Source organism: Caretta caretta, chromosome 2 (assembly GCF_965140235.1).
Source record: "Caretta caretta isolate rCarCar2 chromosome 2, rCarCar1.hap1, whole genome shotgun sequence".
Lineage (NCBI taxonomy): Eukaryota > Metazoa > Chordata > Testudines > Cheloniidae > Caretta > Caretta caretta.
In genome coordinates, this window is record NC_134207.1 from 75,217,686 (window position 1) to 75,240,023 (window position 22,338).

General features: G+C 41.3%; 1 protein-coding gene across 19 annotated transcripts in view; it reads right to left on the minus strand.

Moving 5' to 3' along the window:
- DTNA (dystrobrevin alpha) overlaps positions 1–22,338 on the minus strand; it is a 298,132-nt gene that overhangs the window by 99,872 nt on the left and 175,922 nt on the right. For all 19 annotated transcript variants that reach the window (XM_048840578.2, XM_048840596.2, XM_048840588.2 and 16 more), the window contains one exon: positions 1,659–1,872. In XM_048840578.2, the coding sequence (XP_048696535.1) occupies positions 1,659–1,872 (214 nt within the window). The remainder of the gene's footprint in view (positions 1–1,658; positions 1,873–22,338) is intronic.

A 22,338-nucleotide genomic window follows, 5' to 3' on the forward strand; every position in this document is an offset into this window, starting at 1 on the left:
TCTGATGGCTCTGCTGTTATGTGGATCCATGCGAGAGTCCCTTGAGAAATGTGGGGTGGGGGGTATTGACATACTGATAGGTCCCACCTAGGGCATTCCAGATCAGAGGCAGAATCAGAGGCTGTGGAGCTGCTCTGAGGCTTGAGTCAGTAACCCCCAAGGTACTCCCTAGGTGTGGGTCAGAGCATATGAACGTCAAATGTTTACAGGGAATGTAGAAACCTTTCAAATACATTCAGTGTCACCATTTAAGAACTGAGGAGTAAAAGCCTTCCCACCATTTCCCTTGTAAGGAATCCTGATATATGGCTGGTAGCTTTACTCCAGATCTGATGAGCTCCAAAACAAAAACACATCATCACTGGTCTCACTTTCACAGCCATCAACCTTTCTCTTTTTTACAGCAGGGGTGCAGCACCTACCAGTGCACATGTCCAAGTGCTTTCATTTTCTTTCCTTCCTGTTCTTGTCAAGTCACGAATTCAAGGCTTTTCATGAATTAAAATGCCCCGTTATGTGTTTTTACTGCCTTTAAAAAAAAAAATCCTGAAGGCTACAGTTTCAGAACCTATTGACTTTTTTCCTCGGAGAGGGAAGGAGGGGATGCACAATACAGACACACTGTGCCTTTGCAGCTCTGTCATGTGAAACGACTGCCTCCCCCCCCCCCCCGCAACTGTTACCATGGTGACTGAGCCATACCAGTTGATTTGGCTCTGAAAAGGTGCACAATACCAAACAAGAAGTCCATCAAGTGTGTGTATGGGAGGAGGGGGGAAGATACTTATTTTAAGGCTTCTCAAACAATGTTTTCAGTTGGTGCATTTTCAAAATATAAATGGTAAAGAGGAAATCGGCAATTTGCACGTGTCAAACTAAATTGAGAATTCAAGCAATTCAGATGCTTTTAAGCATGGCAACAACATATTCATGTCTCTGCATTCAATAACCATAATATGTATCTATAATGTTAAGCTAAAAGAAAAGGAGGACTTGTGGCACCTTAGAGGCTAACAAATTTATTTGAGCATAAGCTTTCGTGAGTTACAGCTCACTTCATCACATCACTTAACACATGTTAAGCTAGGAAATTCTCTCCATCTTGAGCTCACCCGTTGTACACCGGTATTCTGACACATGGTCTAGGAAGTAACTGACAACATTAATTTTATTCCATCTCCTGATCCTTATCTTATTTCTGCCATGGTCTTATAACAGGCTGCATTACCAGGAATCAGAAAAATTTCTTGCAGCTGCAAGAACTTGCAGCAAAAATAAATAATGAGCCATTAACTTATGGCACTACCATAGAATCATTACAGTGATTTCAGTCTCTGATATTTCAATACGTAACAGTGCAAGATAAGAGTGGAGTCACTCTGCTCTGTCAGTAATTCTATTCCCACTTACCTGAGTAAGTCTGGAGTACCTCTGTGGAATACACCAGAATTATCTGGATATAAATTGAGTATAAATGAGACCAGAACCTAGCTCCTTTATGCTAGTTCCCCTTGCAATATTAGTTCTATTTAAACATTCGTTATTTGGGATAGAAATTTTAGTTTGTTATCTGTTTTTCAAAGTGACACAACAGACAGACAAAATCCTTCCACTGATCAGGAAAAAGAAACATATATGGATAGTAGAGGGAAACTTACGGATCGAAGGCTGCTAGCAGGAAGTTGAGCAGTAAACTGATGGATTGCTCTACATTGATCTGGTGAGTTGTTGGCATCCGTTTGTTGAGCTGGTAAAAGATAGTTGAAAGCACAGCTTCCAGACGAGCCACATTCAATTCTATGTTTGGGTCCAAGTTGTTTAATGCATTTTCTCGCAATGCTTCTATAACATTCCAAATGTCCACCAGATGTACTACATACAATTTAAGAACAGTTGTCAGATACTCGCATTCACATATTGAAAAAAACAAAATTGACTCATGCGCTTGTACTTTGGCATAGTACACATAGTTCAGCGGATATTTTATGTATAAAAATAATTTTTTCCCCATCTTTGGTATTTAAACCAATCAGGAGAAAAAGAGCAAGGAAAACACCATACCTGCTAATAAAATAATCATAAATAAAATATTAGTTTAGTTGAAATGTCATCAGAAGTTGCGAGTTTGGCTCTAATTCAGGAAAAAAGCATCTCCCATTCAGGAAAACACTTAAGTGTGAATTTAAGTTCAATTAAGTCTACAGAAATTAAGCACACGCTTAAAATTAAGCGAGTGTTTTCCTGAATTATAACTTTATGGGTAGCAGCTTGAAAATTACTCTTATTAATTTACAGAGCTGGTGGGATTTTCAAAGATTCCAAAGAAAGTTAAGTACTTATCTCACATTGACTTTCAAACTCACTCAGGCACTTTTGAAAATCCTGTTCAGTAACTTGTGCCAGAGTCAAAGTGCTTTACAAAAACTGAATAAAAAGTATAATTGCATTTGGACAGATTAACTTATAGTTTTAAAAAGAAAAGGTACAGTTGTGTTCTTCAAATCATATTTCATTCTCTTAAATACATTTGCCAAGTGTTTTGTTAAATCTTCCCTTCTCTTTAGATTCCCTGCCCAATCTAAACTTCCTCACTCTGTCTTTTCACCAGGGTAGCTTAAAATGATCAAAATAAAATAAAATAAAATAAATAAATAAATAAATAAAACCCCAAAATTTAGTGACAGAGGGAAAACCTTGTGTGTATCTTGATGTTACTAGTGTGACATCAGGTTCACTACAAGTCAAAATTTCCAGCAGTAGAGGATCATTCAATATGTTTTCAAAAATTGCTCTAGTTCAAAAATCTGGATTCATCTAAATCCTAATTCAAGGTAACGTTTCAGCTGTTCTTATCCTTTGTATTATTTGTTTCTCAACGGTTACTATTTCATAAGTTGCATACAGTAAAGGTACAAGGTTACAGTACAGATTTTTTCATTACAGTGATAAATGTTGCATTGTCTTTATATCTTACAACATATTGAGGTACATCTGCACCTTGAAAGAAATGCATATTATTATGGATAAAGACATCACCCTAATCCTCTTTAAATGGTCTGTAATTCTTTTTTATATGAGGGAATTTCTTTATTTCTAATCTTCTACAATAGTATCTATGGTGCTCTGCTCCCGTTTGCATGTGCTCTACTGCCAATGGACAGAGGGTAGAGAATGTAAACTTAGTGACAGCATAACCTCCTTGTATGTACTAGACAGACACTTTTCCTGCTCCACTTGCCATATGTTAGCAAAACACTGGGAAAGGTTGCATGATGTAATTCCATGGTCAGACCTAGTTGGTATCTTAGGTCTTTGTAACAAGGAAAACCCCTATAAGTTCCCTTTTCAGCAGGTTAGATTGAGCATCCTCCTAGACTAGGCTAGGCCGACAGAACACACCGCCGGAAGTTCATTCCTTCTGATGCTCTTGCCACCTATCCTATTCTCCTATCCTCCAACTGGAAGAGGAGAGTGCCACTCCGGTAGAAATTTGGAGTGGATCCCAAGTCTCCTTTATCTGGACCTCTCAACTGGCTTAACTCCTTTCAGCTGCAACTAGCCACCAAGGTAAAGCCAACTTGTTTTAAAAGAAGCTTCCATCTCTTCAGATGGCCAGCCACCCCTACATGCAGTTTGTCTCTGTGGAAGTAGTAAATCTAAATACAACTTTGAGGACACGACTAGTACTTAAATCCAGCTGCTAGAGTCAGGCTGGGGAAAGAAAGGGGGAGCCAGATGCTAGACCAGCTGAGGGTCAAGGAGATGGAACTATCCACAAGTTTTTTTTTTTTTTTTACTCTGACCCAGTAATGGAGGGGGGCCAGACAGGCAATCGAAAGCAAGCTGCCAAATGATGGGACAGGTGGGCTTAGAATACACAAATTAGATGGCCTTAAGAAGGTAAGTGCAGACAAAAGGCAACAAAGTTAAGTGTGCAGTTTCAGCAGCAGTTCTAGACAAACCTAAACAAGAGGTCCGGTTTTCAGGTTGGTCCAGACCCCAGACCAACTGGATGGGCCAGGAGGCAATTCAACCAGCAATTCAACCAGACCAATCTGCATGGATCTTATACTGCAACTGAGCTTCAAGTAGTGCATTTTAGTGGTCAAAGTTAGCTGGTATATATAGGGCTGATGAGAAGGAGGGAAAGGGGGAACAACTGTACCAATACTGAGGCCCCCCCAAGCTCAGCCCGCCTCCCAAAATTGACTGTAATCCCTGTGTGAATAAAATGAAATGGGAGAGGTCGGGCCCCGCAGTGAACATGGTTTACCAGTGTCCAAAGCTTCTTGAAGGGTGTGGGTATATACTCAGTCCTACTTTTTGTTCAGCCAGTTGCTAAGACAAACAAGTTTGTTTGCATTTATAGGAGATAATGCTGCCTGTTTCTTGTTTACAAAGTCACCTGAAAGCGTGAACAGGCATTCGCATGGCACTTTTGTAGCGGACATTGCAAGGTCTTTACTTGCCAGATGTGCTAAACATTCATACACCACTACATGCTTTGATTTGTAAGCTCTAAAGTTTTAGATTGTTTGGTTTTTGAGTGCAGTTATGTAAAAAAATTCTACAATTGTAAGTTGCATTTTCACAGTAAAGATATTGTACTATGGTACTTGTAGGAGGTGAATTGAAAAATACTATTTCTTTTATCCTTTTTACGGTGCAAATATTTGTAATAAAAGTTATAAAGTGAGCACTGTACACTTTGTTTTCTGTGTGGTAATTTAAATCAACATATTTGAAAATATAGAAAAACATCAAAGATATTTATTATAAATTTAAATTGGTATTCTATTATTGTTTAGCAGTGTGATTAAAACTGCAATTAATCATGAAACTTGAAATCAAACATCCCTGTGCAGTACAGTGCAAAGCATATGTACCATGCATTTTTCAGAGACCTTTCAAAAAGGCCTCATCAGTGGTGAACAGCATAGATAATCATCTAAACTAAATCATCCCTCATTTGACCAAATATGAAAAAAAAAAGTGTGTCATTTTGCCATCAATGGCCAAGCTATATGTTACCATTGTATCTTTGCTTTGTCATTTTTGGAGTCAATGACAAGCAAAATGTCACCATTAGAACTTGAGAGACAAATACTATTTTGTTAAATTAACTCTCACAGATTAAGAAATTTATAAATACCATCCTGGAGAGCTCCATATTTTAGTTGGTTCTTTTAAAGATAATTAATGGTTAGTGTAAAAAAAACTCATTAAACTATTAATTCAGTCTGATAGAGGTACTTGTGGCACCTTAGAGACTAACCACTTTATTTGAGCATGAGCTTTCGTGAGCTACAGCTCATCCGATGAAGTGAGCTGTAGCTCATGAAAGCTCATGCTCAAATAAATTGGTTAGTCTCTAAGGTGCCACAAGTACTCCTTTTCTTTTTGCGAATACAGACTAACACGGCTGTTACTCTGAAATCTGATAGAGGTGGGATTAAGCAGATGAACAACCTACTACTTGCTGCTGTTCACTTCCTCTGCAACTAGTCCAAGCACTATTTATCTTCATATTGTTTCAATTCTAGTAACTAACATACTCTGATGGATCCTAGAGGATCAAGAGTAAGCACACTGCAAAATACAATTCAAATACTATGCATGTTACCTCACAGGTCCCCAGACTGTGAGGTCCCCAGTCTGGGAAGTGATTCTGCTAGTCTTTATCCATGCAAGTAGCCCAAATGAAGTTAATAAGACTACTTGTCTGAGTAAGGATTAGTAACATGGGACTCCAGGTTTCTAATTTTGTACTAATAAGAGCGTATGTCGCAGTCCACATTCTCAAATAATAATGATGCCACATAAATCTATCTAGATATAGATATCTGTATGACCAGAACTTTAAATATCTTACCCCTTGCCAGCTTTGATCTGACTGATAACTGCCTGTATTGTTTATTAATACAAATAATACTTGCATAAATAATTTATATTGTGGTAGGCACTGTACAGGAGAAACATAGTAAATGACAGTCCCTGCCTCAAAGAGCTTAATCTAAACCTCAATAGATAACAGGTGATGAAGCAAATAAGTGGGAAGTTGGGACAGGAAAATGGGGGAACAAAAATAATAGGATGTATTAGCATAAAATAGAAGTGGGCACAATTTATAGCCAAATCAGCAGCAATAACCACAATTTGCCACCTTCTACTCCATTTAAGCTAGCAGCTTTGTTTTCAAGTCATCTAGCAAAACTACTGGTGATTAGGTATTTGTGGTGATGAGCAATTTGAACAAAAAGGATTCACCGAACAGGAAAAAGAAAACCGAATCAGATATTAGGCAACAATACACTAGCCTAGCATGAGTATTTTGGATTCATGATTCAAAGACAGAGTAACTCTGAAACACCAAATACTGTGCCCGATTATAGAAGCACATTTAATTTTATTTAGCACTTTTTATATTCAGGTAACCCTGTGTACTATAGAAGGTGACAGAATTTAGACCAAAATTCTCTGATGGTCTAAACTGGCATGGTTCCATGGAAGCCAGTGGTGCAGAATCAATTTATGTCTGCAGAAAATTTCACACTAAGACTTTTGAACATGAAATGGATTTGCTCGCTCTGAATTCCTAATCCTTTTTTTGCATTCTATCTGAAATTATGAGCTCTACTAAATGAATTTGGAGAGGGAGATTTTACATTTAATCAGTGATGGGAAGTGACTGAAACAGGGGCTTAATAATCAATTCAAATTTACTTAACATACACTAGGCCTAACTAAATGTAAATTAAACACATACTGTCAATAGTAGAGAGAAATCTTACTCCACAGATTTTTGCTTGTGTCTTTAGAAACAGGAACCACTTTTAAATAAATATTAAAATTACTTCCAAAACCAACAAATATATATTTAATGAAAGCAATTCAGCAAAGCACTTAAGTACATGCTTAAGTTTAAGCATAAGTTTATGTGAGTAGTCCCATTTGAAGTCAATGGACCTTAAACGTATGCAAAATATTTTCATGTGGGTTTCATTAAATGTGAAAACACTTCATGTTTCTCATGTTTAGCAAAACTTTAAAATATTACAAAATGGGTTAAGAGTATTCTTCTTTTAGAGCAGACTATGGAACCTATCACATATCAGAGCACTGGAACACAGCATCATCAGCGTGACCAAGCCATGTCAAGCAAATCCAAGCCAAGCCACCAGACTCACAACATTGCTGGTCCTCTCTTCTTCCTGCTAACAGATTCACAATAGTGCACGCAACTAGATGCGGTTTCCAGCTACAGCACATTTGTTCATCACCAGGCTGCTCTTCCCATCAATCTGATAAAGCACCTAAACTGAAAATACTATCTCAGTATTTTACCAGCAAGTAAACCAACCAGCCAGATGCAATGGTACATAACTTCTTCCATGCCATGACCTAATGACAATCTCAAATCCTGTGCCAGGATGTTTATATTATATTCTAGTGTAACACAACTTTTTAGTAGAAAGGAATCAGTACTAAACACTTTCATTGCAATAGTGCACATGTATACTGTGCTCAGCTTCCCCCTAAGTGCATGTAGCATAAAAGAAAGGACATAGGGCCTGATCCAAAGCCCACTGAAGTCAATGGAAAGACTTCCATTGACTTCAGTGGGAGTTGTATCAGGCCCATATAGAACCTTTATGATGACCAAGCACTCAACCTACATTTCCTTTGATCCCCCAGAACCTCAGAGGCACCCCTTTGTTTCAGTTAGCTTTCTCAGCATGGCTTCCTCTTTTCCTGCTTCTGAAGAGTCGTATTTTTTCCAATGTTGTGAAGTGCATATTCAGTAGGAAGCTAGGGAAACGCAGTTCAGATCAACCTGCCCACTCTAACTGTGACACTCTAGAAGGAGAGCACCTTAATATTTACTTTCCATCCATTATAAAGTAATGCTTTTTAAACACTGAAACATTTGAATAAATATGAATTGATTGAGTGACTGAGGTCCCATTCTGATAAGCAACCAGTGGAGAAGATGGTTATCCGACTTAGCCAAATCTTTGATCTTCTGTGATGGGGTATACACCCCCCCCCCCCCGCACTGGATAACAAGGGGTTAAGGAGGGGTTCTGGGCTCAGCCAGCTCCACCGTGCCCCGCACCACACCTGCACAGACTTGAGGAGGAGCAGAGTAGCTCACTTGTTGGAAGACCAGGGAAGAGAACAGTCCTTCAGCTCCTGAGGAAAGAGCCAAGAAAGGCAGGAGCTTCCCAGATAACCACTGACTGAAGGCCCCTCCCTGAGGGAAGGGAGGGCCAGCTCCTGATGCATCCTGAGAGGGAATCATTCCCCTCTCTCTCCTACTAATTCAGTTTATTTGCATTAATTCCCTTTGCTTTTTGTTCGCAGACTACCCCAGAAGGGAAGAGACTTCAAAGTGACCTGGTTGGAGGGCCAGGTCACAGGAAGAGGCAGGCCATGGCAGAGGCGGAGCTGCCATAGGCAGGAGACATCCAGCAGAGAAAGAGAGCTGCTACACCATGCCTGGCCAGGAGGAGGTGCCAAAGGTGATTCGACCCCTTCACTCCTCCCTTCCCAGGTCCCAAGAGACTTCCTCCTAACCTAATGCCTATATCCCTCCTACTTTGCCTGGCATGGACTAAAAGCTATTTTATTGGATTTTAACTATGGATTAGTTATAATCACAGGAGCACAATGCATAAACTCAGTCTGCAGAAGGCATTATCAACTCAGGCTCTGGTTATTACTGAGTTAATAGGAGCACCATTAAGTTATTAATGCACTGAAATGTTTTTTTTTTTCCTTACTTTTGCATCACCCTGGCCCACTGTGGCTTAGGAAGGAATACACTGCCGCAGTAAATCCTCTTTTATGCCATAAAAGCTCCTTTTCCTCCCTGCCATTCTTTCCTGAAAATGAGAATTTTTGTCACTCAAAGTTATTTGAAAACTGAAGGGAGGTGATGGGAAAGGCACTTACTGGACTTTCCCACCATCAGCACCAATGTTTGTCAATTTTTCAAAAGGTTGGGTTGAGGAAGCAGTTGTCACTTGCTCCTCAACCAAAGACTAGGAAAATGGTCATTTCTTTTCTCTTTTAAATGGAAACAGACCAACCATCATTAAACCATAGATTCAAAAGCTGAACAAAGCAAAACGTTCTATAAAATAAACTAACACTATGATCACAATGAAGTCAGAACTCAGTTACAATATAGTTGCCTACTGACTTGGTAACACCAAGGTTAAAATCTGTAGTGTAAATAGATCAAACTACCAAAACTGGGCTGAAGATTTGGACAAGCTCCTTCTTTGTTTATAAAACTACAGTACAATACATGCAATAACAGAGCTACTGAGTAAGTATTTCATAGCTATACATTTAGCAAATACCCATAAAATAGCAAATAGATGGAGACAAAGACACTGGTATATTATGTCCTATTATTATTATTGATATACCACCATGACACTAATTCATTTATTAAAATGAGAAATGGGAACACTGAGCGCACAAGAAATCCAGGATCAGCCTTTTATATGAGGAGGTGGTTTCCTTTAAAAAAATGTATTTTGAAAACAATATCTGGGAAAATACAATACAAGGGAATTCGGTCTTGGAATTCAGGTGTATTTTGTCACCTTGTAATGTAAAACAGTTCTCTCACTTCCCTTAAAACATATTGTATGTAGGTGAATACCACATCTGTGGTTCAAACAGCAACACTGTAGCCTTTTATAATTTTTAAACAAACACACAATGTATTATAGGGAAAGTTCACATACAGCTCAAAAGGTGGGGGCCAGGGGTCAGGGGGAAGAGAGAGAGAGGAGGAAGTGTCCACACAGTATCAAACAGTGATGTAATAATTGAACTTTGAATGAGGAAGTTCCTTTTCACTGCAATAGCTTCCCTTGATGATAGAAACTGAATTAAGGGGACTTAAATATATATTTTCTGACAAAATTTTTAAAAAAGGAACCTCCAATTTTAGAAGGAATGCTAAAAGATCAAGCTAAGTTGAAAGACTGCAGTAGCTTGAACTTGATACTAGGACATTTCAGAAGAAAGCCACACATTTTAACTGTCTGGCATAGCCATTAGATTCAGTGTAATATCTTGATGCAGAAGTAATTCAGGAAGATAAGCAGGACGTTGGGCATAAAAACCTTACTTTAACAGTGATAACCACTAGATGGCACCATGCATATTTTAGTATGTGTGGCATGTATCTGCTATCACATTTTTAACTGTATGTTGGCATTACGTCAGGCAGACGAACACAAATCAAACATTGTGGATTTCTGCTGCTCCCTCCTGAAGATAGCCTGGTCTGTGTATTTACTTGAACACACACAGTAAGCTCAGAGATTTGGCAGTGTGAGTAGCTTATGAAGGATAATGCCCAGGACAACCTATGAAGAGCAAATAGCAGATATTTTTTATGTTGGCTTCAATATCGTTATCATGGTGAGAAAACCTCTTACAGAGTTATCTGTATGCTTTTTTCAAAAGTTAGGCCTGGAGAACACCACACTTTCCTCTTTTGTGGAACTTTAAGATTTTTGATGTCCGAGAAAAATACAGGAAAATATCTAATATACTAGGCCCAAATCATTGTTGACCTGCATGCTGTGCAGCCATTTATACCAGTACAAAATGAGTGCAGGGTATGTAAAATGCAGCCAAAGCAGAATGTTAGTATTTTGCACTGATGTGAACAGTGTTGCCAACTCTTGAGATTTTTATTGTGAGTCCCAGGATAGTTGGTGTTTTTCTTAAAGCACCATCTCTTGGAATGCTCTGATTCTGTGGGGATCTCAATTTTCATTTTAAAAAAAGTTTCCAGCCCGTATGGCTGCAGAGAAAAGCTTGAAAATGTTCACATGAGTGTGCACTAGCGGGTCAGAAATCAAAGGGCAATTAAAACAAAATGCAAAATGTATTATACTTTAAAAATCTCATGATTGTTTAGCAGATTTCATGATTGGGGAAGGGGCCTGACTCATGATTTTTTAACATTAAGGGTTGGCAGTGCTGTAAACAACAATGATGAATTGGGCCCAAATATTCATTGTTTATTTTACAATGTAATATAATTTCTATGGATTCACTTAGATAGCTGGAATTCTTAAACTGATCCAATTATTTTTGCTTTCCTGATAGAATTTGTCCTATCAAGATTTCACTTAATTTTTAAATAACTTAAAAAATATTTAACCTGAACTTATGCTTGGGAAAGCTGCCAAACAGACAGTCCTGATGACTGAATTTCTCTGTTTATCCACAGTACAGACACAGCACGGAGTGACAATGTAAGCTTTCCCTTTCTTTTTCTACTAATATTGCTCAATCCAGAGACACTACTTTTAGGGCCAATCATTAGTAGGAAAATTTGTAGGGTGTAACTACAGTAACCTAGTGTCAACCTGTGATGTATAGTCACTACATTGGTGTAAAGTGGGGCATACACCAATGTAGCTTACCTTGGTATAGGTACACTGGTGAACATTTTTCTGACATACATAGGGCCCTAGAGGCGAGATTCTCTAAGCCCATTTAATCCTTGGCTGAGATTGGCAACTAGAATGCTAGTTACTGCTATAGTCAGTGGTATAGGCTTTGTGATATGGGAACACAACTATCCTTTTCTCTGCTTTAAGCTTGCAGTTTAAAGGAGTCACTGTCTCATTAAAGCAAACTGTACAATACATTTTACTAAAACCCTATTTTGATGTCACATACTCTTTCTATATTTGCTTTCCCATCACTGCCAGTTTCCAAGGTACATGTCTCAAAAATAACTTTATGTTCCATTTAGCTTCTTCCCCTAGCTGATATATTTGGTAACACCAAAACCCAGTGCTACCACACAGTCCTCTCCATTTCAGCAAATTGTGATGTCAGTCATTGAATTGCTGCATCACCGAATGGACAGGGCATTAGGAACAGTCTGAGGAAAGGAGAGAAGCTTCAACTGACACACAATACCTCAACAATCTGCAACCATGTAAAGAATCAGTATAAAATAGAAAAGTGACAAATAGATGGAGGTTAGGTAAAGTATTACATATTTACACTTTGCCCGAGTGTGACAGAAGCTCTTTAATGATGTTGCCAGAATCCCTAGATAGCGTAAGAGTCTTGATACACATGGTTGCTTATCTGTCATCCTTTATTTTACACATGCAAGATTAAGAATTCCTGAAAAGCCAAGACAAAAGGTGGTTTCAAAAAAGAAAACTTTAGATTTGATGGAGACAAAATGAAAAGTGAAAAATGAAGCCAGGGAAAGATCAAAAGCTTCAGAGGAGATACAGTAGGATTCTAGATTCTACTCCTTTCTTAAGAAATTGAACACAATCTTTTCAAAGTATACATTAAGAGCCTGATTCTTCTCTTACTTACCTCCCTTTTAAACCAGGGTAACTCCAGTGACATCAACTGGGTTACTCCTAATTGTAAATCAGTATAAAAATAGATTATAATAAGGCTCTATATCCAGAGCATGAACAAAGGCCATGTCTACACTTAAACTGCTGCCATTGCACCACTGTTAAGCTTCAGTGTAAACACTCAATACAGCAATGGGAGGGGTTCTTCTGTCACCATAGTAGGTAATCCACCACCCCTGGAAGCAATAACTAGTGATGTCTACACTGGGGGTTAGGTTGGCTTAACTAGGTTACTCAGGAGTGTGGATTTATCACACCCCTGAATGACCTAGCTGGGTCACCTTAACTTTTTACTGTAGACTTGACCTTAGAAAATGCTTAAAGTGTACAGGTTTTTTGTTGCAATTATCCACATTTTAAACAATATTAAGGACCAAATTCTACTCTCAGTTACAGCTCTGGAACACCACTGTAGCCAACATTGGGTCACGGCTGTAACTCAGTCAAAATGTAAGATTTTTATTAATGACCTAGAGAAAAACAAAATTGCTGATAAAGTTCACAGATGACACAAAAATTAGGGGAGTGGTAAGTAATGAAGAGGACAGGTCACTGATTCAGGGTTATTTGGATCACTTGGTAAACGGGGTGCAAGGAAACAGTATGCTGTTTAATACATGTAAATGTATACGCCTAGGGAACAAAGACTGTAGGCCATAATTATCGGATGGGTGACTATCATGTGAATCAGTGACCATGAAAAACATCTGGGGGTCCTGGTGGATAATCAGTTGAACATGTGCTCCTAGTGTCAGGCTCTGGGTTCAAGGCAGTCATGCCTGGTGGTTAGAGCAGTAGTAAGAACAGGTACAAGGATCGAAGCCAGCTTTAGAGTTGGGACTGGGATGGGGGCAGCATTGAAACCGAGGTCAGAGTCTGTAGACAAGCCAAATCAGGATTCCAAATACAGGCCAAGGTTGAAGCAGGGTGGGAGTGAATCTGAGAGGCTGGGTGGTCAGAAGGTGAATGCAGGGCTGAAGGGTCAGGGTCAGAGTAGTGCATGGGCATGGGCTGAAGTGGGCTGGAACTAGGCTTGGGGAAGGCTGGGGCAGGAACAGGAACTTGATCAAGGGCAGGCTGGAAGCCTAGGGATTCAGTAACACTGAGGCAGCTGGAGGGTTCCTGGCCCAGTAGTGCTGTTGCACGGACTAACTTGTCGCTTTAGAGGGGTCAGTGAAATACCTGTGCCAGGAGGTCAACTGACACAGGCCCTGCCCAGAGATAGGCTGCAGCATGCCTGAATATGAGTCACTGCAGGCTCTATGGAGGGTGAATCATGGCAGCTGAGTGAACAGCCCTGGACTGGCTGTGGGTTTGCTTCACATGTAGTGTGATGCTGTGGTGAAAAGGATTAATGTGATCCTTGGGATGCATAAACAGGGGAATCTAGAGTAGGCATAGAGAGGATATTTTAGCTCTGTATTTGGTACTGGTGAGATCGCTGCTGGAATACTGTGTCCAGTTCTGGTGTCTACAATTTAAGAAGGATGTTGATAAATTGAAGAGGGTTCAGAGAAGAGCCACAAGAATGATTAAAGGATTATCACTATATGGCATGTTTTCTAAGCTAAATACAGGGGGGTTGGGGTGCGGGAGGGAGCGTGGGGTGCAGGAATGAGCTCAGCGCAAGGGATTAGGGCAGAAGAGGGGTGCGGGGTATATGGGGGGCTCAGGGAAAGGGTTGGGGTGCATGAGGGGTGCGAGGTGCAGGCAGGGAGTTGGGAGGGCGGGGTGCAGGAGGGGTTCGGGTTCCCGCCCCGCGCCACTTACCTAAAGCGGCTCCGGGGTGGCAGTGGTGTGCACCGGGGCCAGGGCAGGTTCCCTGCATGCCTGCCCTGGCCCCACGCTGCGCCGCTTTGGGAAGCGGCCAGAACCACGTCCCTGCACAGCTCCTGCGGGGGATAGGGCTCCAGGCGCTGCCCTTGCCACGCCTCCAGGTACCTCCCCTGAAGCTCCCATTGGCCGTGGTTCCCCGTTCCCGGCCAATGGAAGCTGCATGGGGTGGTGCCTGGAGGCAAGGGCAATGCATGAAGCCCTCTGCCTCCCCCCGGGGCCCCAGGGACATGGTGCTGGCCGCTTCTGAGAGCGGCGCAGGGCCCGCAGCACCATGGGGGGCAATCCCACGGACAGGATCCAAAGCTCACCCCTGGTATAGAAGCAAGAATAGAGAAGAGATACAAGGGGAGAGCCCAGTTTATGCTACAGTGCAATGGACTACCAGGCAAAGGAGTGGTAGTAAGGACACAACTGTTAAGGAGAGGATATAGCTGAAGCAGAAATGCATGGAATCAAGAGCGCAAAGGGAGGGACAGTGAGCAAAGGTGCAGAATGAGAATTGCAGAGAATGCAGAACTGTTGATAAAGTGATCACAGTGTGTGTATACTTTCATGCTGTCTTTAGTGTTCAAGTATTTTTAAAACAAATACTACAGAAAAGCAGGAATAAATTCCCCTCCCCGCTCCTTGTTTGAAGTATTCAAGGGGATTGAAAGGTAATGATAGGCAATGGGATATATGGAACCTTTCATTTCTGGGTATCTACTTCAAATCATGTCAGGTCACATGACAGCTGTTGAGACACCTCAGTTCAGGAAATGATCTGACTGTCCCATTTTAATTCCTACATCACAAAAACAACTACAAAGTAGCACCGTGCTTTTAGCAGTTTCAGCAGAGAGGGCAAGAAACAGGTGAGAACAGACTGAACTATGTTCGAACTACAAGAAATCACATCAAGCCTGGCCTGAGGCACCCTTAGTGGGGCATAGTGAGGAGAAAACTTGAACTGCTACTGTTTGTCTCACACTTGTGCCTAAATTATGACTTCAGCAGGACTGCCAGTTCAGCCACTGGTCACTGTAAGTGAAAGATTAAAAGAAGGGTTTCTGCAACTCACCAGGACACTATTTAAGACCTGATTTTCAGAGGTGCTGATCACTCTCGGCTTCCACTGAAGTCAACTGGATTTGGGGGTGGTCAGTACAGCTGAAAAATCAATCCCTAAACAAATCAACCTTTTGAAGATCTACATTTCACTTCCACACCTCCTTTCGAGGGATAAAATGAACCCAATGATCAGGTAAGCAACGCATCACTATTCCTGAGGTGTGACAGTTCCATCGCTGGCCATTAAAAGAAAACACTCAACATTTACCCACAGTAGCATCCGATACACCACTGTTCTCTCCTATTCCACAGTGTGGTAACTATGGATAAATGTTGAGTTTTTAGTGGCACCCTCTCTGTAAGAATTTCAGACACACATTACTCACCAGCTGTTATGCTATCAAACATAACCATATTCATGAACTTTTAAAAAGACAGATTTTTTTAAGACACTTTGGAATAGTTTCAGGATATTGTGCTGCCAGTGAATAACTTCTGGATGTAAATCTCCATGAAGTATTTGGCTGCAGTGAATGTGCTAAAATAAATCCTCATGAACTTTTGATTAAAAAAATTGAGCATGTGCACAATCTATACACCCCTTTCTCCCCCCCACCCTCCTCCCCACTCCAAAAGACTAGAAACTCACAAGGCTCTAGGCTGTCTTAGGGAGCATTAGGTCCCTGACTAAATAGCTGGAAAAAATGAGAGCACCTGAAAGCACTAAGTTGGGAATAGTTTAGAACTTCACAGATGTCCACTCTCATAATTTTATCGTAAGTCTCCTGATATTTCAAATTCTTCTTAAAGTCTCATCTCTTGGTGTCATGTGAATGTGAGAGAATCTGGCATTTCTTTAAAAAAAAGAAAAAAAACCCCTGGAGTTTCTAACCATCATGGTTACAAAGAAAGGTTCGAAAATGTGACTTAAGCATATCACACAGGCTCACAAAAGACCCAAAATGTTTTGCTTTGTTTTTACATTTCATGATTTTTAAGTGAATCTCGTTATTTTTAGAGGCCTGACTCTCAATTTTTCAAAGAATTTGGGTTGGCAACACTGATTCAGGATTCAGACTGGACTCCCAGGAAAAAGTTTTAAATTCCAACAAGGTAGACCTTTTGGGTTTCTCATGGGAGGTACACTGTATACCTGCAGTTTACTTTCTCTGTTGGTATAGATGTCTCTTACTCAAAGAGTAAGACCCTGCAGCAAGTGGTCCTACCTGCTCAATACAGACATATTACAGCTCCCATGGCATTTTGTTAAAAATGAAGTGTTTAGTCCAAAGAGAAGGGTTTTTGCTCGTAGTAGAAGGCAGGCATGAGAGACAGTGCTCTGGAGTTCTAGCTGTTGGTGGAGGAGGATCTCATGACAGGCTGCCCTGAAGCCTGTTGCAATGAGTCTCAACCTGCCAAGGTCCACATGGGATGCAATACATGACAGACTCATAATGAGGGACAAAAAATTATTATTCATTCAGAAAACTTAACGTGCTGCAGGATTCATTTTTTTTATGGATATCTCGATAATCATAGTTTCTTGCTCCTTTATTTCCATGGTAAATATTTTTAACCAGAACAATGATGGGGGAACCAAATTTGTGTGGAATGCAGGTATCAGCAGAAGTAAAATGAGAGGCATTTAAGAGTTATAGCTGGCTACACATTACACAGCAAGCCTGACTTGCACGTTTGCACAAACAGCATCACATGTTTGATACCCAAATTGTCAATTTCTAGCGCTGGCTTGATAATATCAGGTTGAGCACAGTTTGCTATAATGCCAGACTGAGAATCATGGCACGGAGTGAGAAACATCTGAAATTGGTATGTTTATAGGCAATTATATTTCAATTCCAGATACGGAATTATTATACATTAGGAGGGTGAGTCGTTAGCCTAACTTAAACCAAACTTAAAATGGCAGGCCAGATCAAAAGGGGACCAAAAGCACGCTGATTTGACTACGTGCCTCTTAGGGGTAACTGTTTGAACTCAGTGAAAGGAAGAGGAAAAGAGGTATTAGTGTAGAAGCATGGAAATTAGCAAGGTCACCATCACAGTCACTGGCAGCAGCTCCATCCATATGAAAACAGTTGTACTATGCTTCGGAGCAGACAAAGCAGAAAAAAAACAAAACTGAAAACCCAAGGTGGGGGATTTAAAAATCAGAGAAATGAGCTCCCTATTTGTCTACTTTAATTAAGCCCCATATTACAATAATCAGCATGGCTTTAAATTCAAGGCTTTCAACTGCCAATGGTTTATTCTGATCTAGGGAAATCAGCAGCATTTGCTTTTTCTGCAGGCATCGAATAATCTCTCAACATGCTGAGCAAAGTCCATCAAGGATGGCAACAGCTTGCCAGCTGTACAGTCCTGTATTGCTCAGTTATGTTTAATTGTATAATGGTTTATTATGATATGTTACGTTCCACTGCTTCTGCCTCTGTGGCCCAGAGGGAATGTGCGAGAGAACATGATATTTCATCTCAGGGTGCTTTTCTGGATAAACTAATCACTTTTTAATACATGCAACAAAAACAAATATTAAAACACACTCTATAAAGATATCCCAGTATCAACCAAACTAAACAAAGACAATGTACGTTCACACCCTGTCAATTTCAGTGCTGGAGAACGCGCCATACATTTGGCAGTGGTGGTTAGTCACTTGTCCTCCCCAGTTTTGGGAGTCTCAGCACTTTTCTAGAGACAAAGTTATGGCTAAAATACTAGCTGCAACTCACACTTGATAAGGCAGAAGTTATCCTGATGTCATAGTGGGGAACATTTAGTGGTCTGGGTGGAACACTGTCTTTGCTCTCTTTTGAGGGTGTGTATCTTGAGTTCAGCTGAATCCTCTGCTGCTCCTAGACTCTTCCATAGCAGCAATGGCCCACAATGGCTTCCAAATTCTGGCAATCTCATAATACTTACCCACACTTTTGCCATCTCTACTCTTGACTCTGGTAGTGAGTGTTACTTAAAGCCCACCCATAAACTGCAGTGAGTGAGGAATTCACTTGACCACCTCTTGAATGGCATAGGCTGCCGTATGTAATGCTTTGCTCAAGCTTCTTCACTGGCTTTCTGTTTGCTGCCAGGTGAAGTTCAATTAAATTAAAAGCCTGGAATAATCTGGGACTTTATTACTGTAGATCACATCTTTATCTTGAGATGTTTGATTGAGAAAGGGCTAGCCATCCAGAGAAGATTAGTCTTGAACGTCATAGATTTCACCAAAGTTTTTGACTGCATTCACAGTGTCGCTGTGGAACATCTTACAACAATATGGGCTTCCTAGAAAGAGACAGTGTCACTAGTCAAGATGCTGTACAAAGGCTAAAACTGCTATGCAAAGACAGAAAGTGGAGAGACCAATTTATTTGATATCATCACTGGAGTACAGCAGAGTTACATTTTATCATCCCCACTTTTCCACGTTGTGATAGATTATGTGATGCAAAGAGTAACATCAAAGGAAGATATGGGAGTTAGGTGGAGTAGAAGAAAGCTTCAAGATCTTGACTTGGCAGATGACATTGGTCTGTTGGACGAAGATGATGATGATGGCGGCATGAAAAAGACCACTATCAATTGAATGTGAGGCTGCTACCAAAACAGGATTAAGAAATAGCCAAAAGAAAACATAAAAGTCATCATTGTTGAAAGAATGGTCAGCAATGACTGTGTGTATGTGACTGATAGTGAAGAATACAGCATATCATGGAAGCATAATCAGTGCTGATGGCCAACTCCATAAGGAGATTGAAGCAAGAACTGGGAAGGCAAGGGAAGCTTTTTTGAGACTGGTAAATATTTTGAAAAATAAGAAAATTAACATAAGAATCAAGATAAAGTAATATAATGTCATTCGGATACCAACATTGTTATATGCTTCTGGAACTTGGCAAATGCTGGAAGCCCACAACAGGAAATGTAACGCATTGCATCAGAGATGCTTGCGGAGAATACTTGGCATCTGCTGGTGGGATAAAATAACTAATGCTGATGTGTTACAAACTTGGTTGACTCATGCCTCCCCATACGGGGACATGTGACCACCCCCACAGCCCTCCTCTGCCCAGTGACCCCTGCACTCAGCCCGGGGCCACTGGACTCTTCCCACCCCATATTACCTGCGGGGAGCAGAGGGGGGGCTCTGTCCTTCACCTGCTGCACCTCACCTTGGCACATTTGGCCACTTCCCTGGCACCCAGGCTCGAGCGGGGAGCAGGATGGAGACACTTCTCACGTTGTGGAAGCTGGCCACTCTGGTTGCTGCTCTGCGCAGTGCAGTAGCTGCCTGAGAGAGTCTGGTGGCAGTGGCCCACTCCCTGCCTGGGCCTGGCTGCTGTGGACAGGGGCTGAGCAAACCAGAAACGTGACTGGGGGGAGTGGGAGGACTCGACTCGCTCAGCCCGTCTCTGGCAGCCAAGCCTAGGCAGGGAGTGGGCCGCCGCCACCACCTCCCCAGCCAGGCTCTCTCTCAGGCAGCTGCTGCACTGCACAGAGCAGCCTCCCAGCAGCCGGTATCGTAAGTGGCTAGTTCCACCCCTTCTGCTCCCTGCCCAAGCCTGGCTGCCAGGGACAGGGGCTGAGCATGCTGGGGAAGGGTGACCAGATGTCCCGATTTTATAGGGACAGTCCCGATTTTTGGCTCTTTTTCTTATTTAGGCTCCTATTACTCACCACCCCGTCCCGATTTTTCACATTTTCTGTCTGGTCACCCTACCCGGGGGCAGGCGCAGCAGGAGAAGGGAGCCCTTCTCCCTCCCCTCAGGCAGGCCAATCTGGGGGGCACTTGACCCCACGTCATCACCCTATGCATTGCCTCTGGTTACAAAGGACTGGCCAACAGACTGTACAGAAAATGATTCAAGAAAGAAAGTGGAAGTGGTTTGGTCATGTTGCATGGACGTCAAAAGGTTATTGCTAGACAAGCCCTTTACTGGATACCATTCGGAGGAAGTTGGAAAAGAGGAGGACAACATGTGACATTAAAAAGGGTTTTGAGAAAGATGTAGCTGTCATGGAAACAAACTATAATGGAGTAAGAAATGTGGCAGTAGACAGATGGAGACAAAACACTGGATTGCCTCATAAGATACAAGAGCATCTAAAAAATAAACCCCAGTCGAGTACCGTATACCCCAGGGGTTACAGCATGCACCTGGGAGGTCAGGAAGCCAAGTTAAAGTCCCAACTCCACATCAGACAGAGAATATTTGAACCTAGGTCTCCCACATGCTAGGGGAGCATCTGGTTACTGGGGGTAGTGGGGATGGCACCACTGCCTCCTCTATTTGTGAAGAGTAGGTGTGCTCTGATATCACCTTCTGGATCAGACCCTGGAGGTAACACAGGCCGGGAAATGCTGAGTTTGAGAATCCTGCAAGGATCTAGGTGAATGCTTGTCATCGTCAGGACTTATGCAGCTTTGAGCTGCCCACAGAAATAGGGGTGCCTAGAGAAGATTGGTGCTACAGGATTTGGTGGTAGATAACTAGGGGTTTTAAGGAACTAAATTTTGGACTTAGGCCTCTAAAATGGCAGTTAAGTGCTTGGTGGGTGTAGCCCCACATGATCAGCAGCCAGAACCCCTCAGCTGAGGGCCCCTTTCCCCACATGTAGAATTCATTCACCTCTGCAGTCCATCAGAGCCCAAATCTCAAGTCATTTAGCTTATGATAACAAAACATTTTGTTTAATTTATGGTATTTTTGCTTTTGCGGATGGCATATCTAGTGTGTGTGATAGAATAGAATACCAGGGTTGGAAGGGACCTCAGGAGGTCATCTAGTACAACCCCCTGCTCAAAGCAGGGCCAATCCCCAATTTCTGGCCCAGATACCAAATGGCCCCTTCAAGGATTGAACTCACAACCCTGGGTTTAGCAGGCCAATGCTCAAACCACTGAGCTATCTTTAGAACTTAGGGACTACCTGTTATGACTACAGGAGCTATGCAAAGTAATACACAAACATAACTTTCAACTATCCCTCAAAGAGGGACATCACTCATTTTAGTCCCAAAATTATCTGTTTCTCACAAATTTATTATCCCCTCACTTTTATGGTTGAAAAATTTACAGCAGAAATAAAAAAACATGAAAGTGTGTTTACAAAAAGAGTTATCCACACTAAAGCAATGAATTCCAGGGCATTAAGTTTCCTGCATGACAATTTTGTGTTCCTCTCAATTTGGGGCTGTGTCACACATTTCATCCCACATTTGGACACTGGCAAGTTGAGAGGTATGTAAAGAAATATCTTGTTAACTTTGGAGGGATATTGTAATTAAATATGAAGTGTTGATACAACACAGGGCATCAACAGCTGATATTTTTCAATTTTTTCTGTTTATCTTTTCCATTTCCGTATGCAGAATTTCTTGAATTCATTAGGAGAATGAGGCTGGACTGGATCTGATTTTATCATGGTTGACAAGGAATTGCAATGACTTACTGGGAGGAGGGGGGAGGAGTGACTTTAGTTAAGCTCGACCTAGGCTCAAGTGCTTGGAGAGCTTTTTAAAACAAAAAACTTGTGCATAGCGAGAATTTTCCTACAGTTTTACAGCCTGACCTTCAAGGTCTGTATTTGCAATTTTTAAAAAAATATCTGCTAAATATTGTTGATATTTTTCCCTTGACAAAATTAGCTGTCACCTAAATTTACCTAAATTTGATATAGCAGTTCATTTGAACTACACAAAAGCATTGGTACCTGGAAAAGTAACTTATCCAACTGCATTTCCTTTTCATTCCTTCCCCCTTTTATAGCTTTCTGCTTTTAGGCAATAGTTTAGTGGTAGGAAGATATGGATCTCTGTAACATAACAGCTGTTTCACACACTCCACCACCCATTACACAATATCTACATCATCAGGGAAAACTAACTGCTCACTCTGTTCCTGTAGTCTGCTCCAGAGCCCTCTTTTATATTAGCAGAGAGAAGAATTCACAGAGATGAGCACATGGGTGTGTGTTTGCATAAAGCACAGCTGCAACAA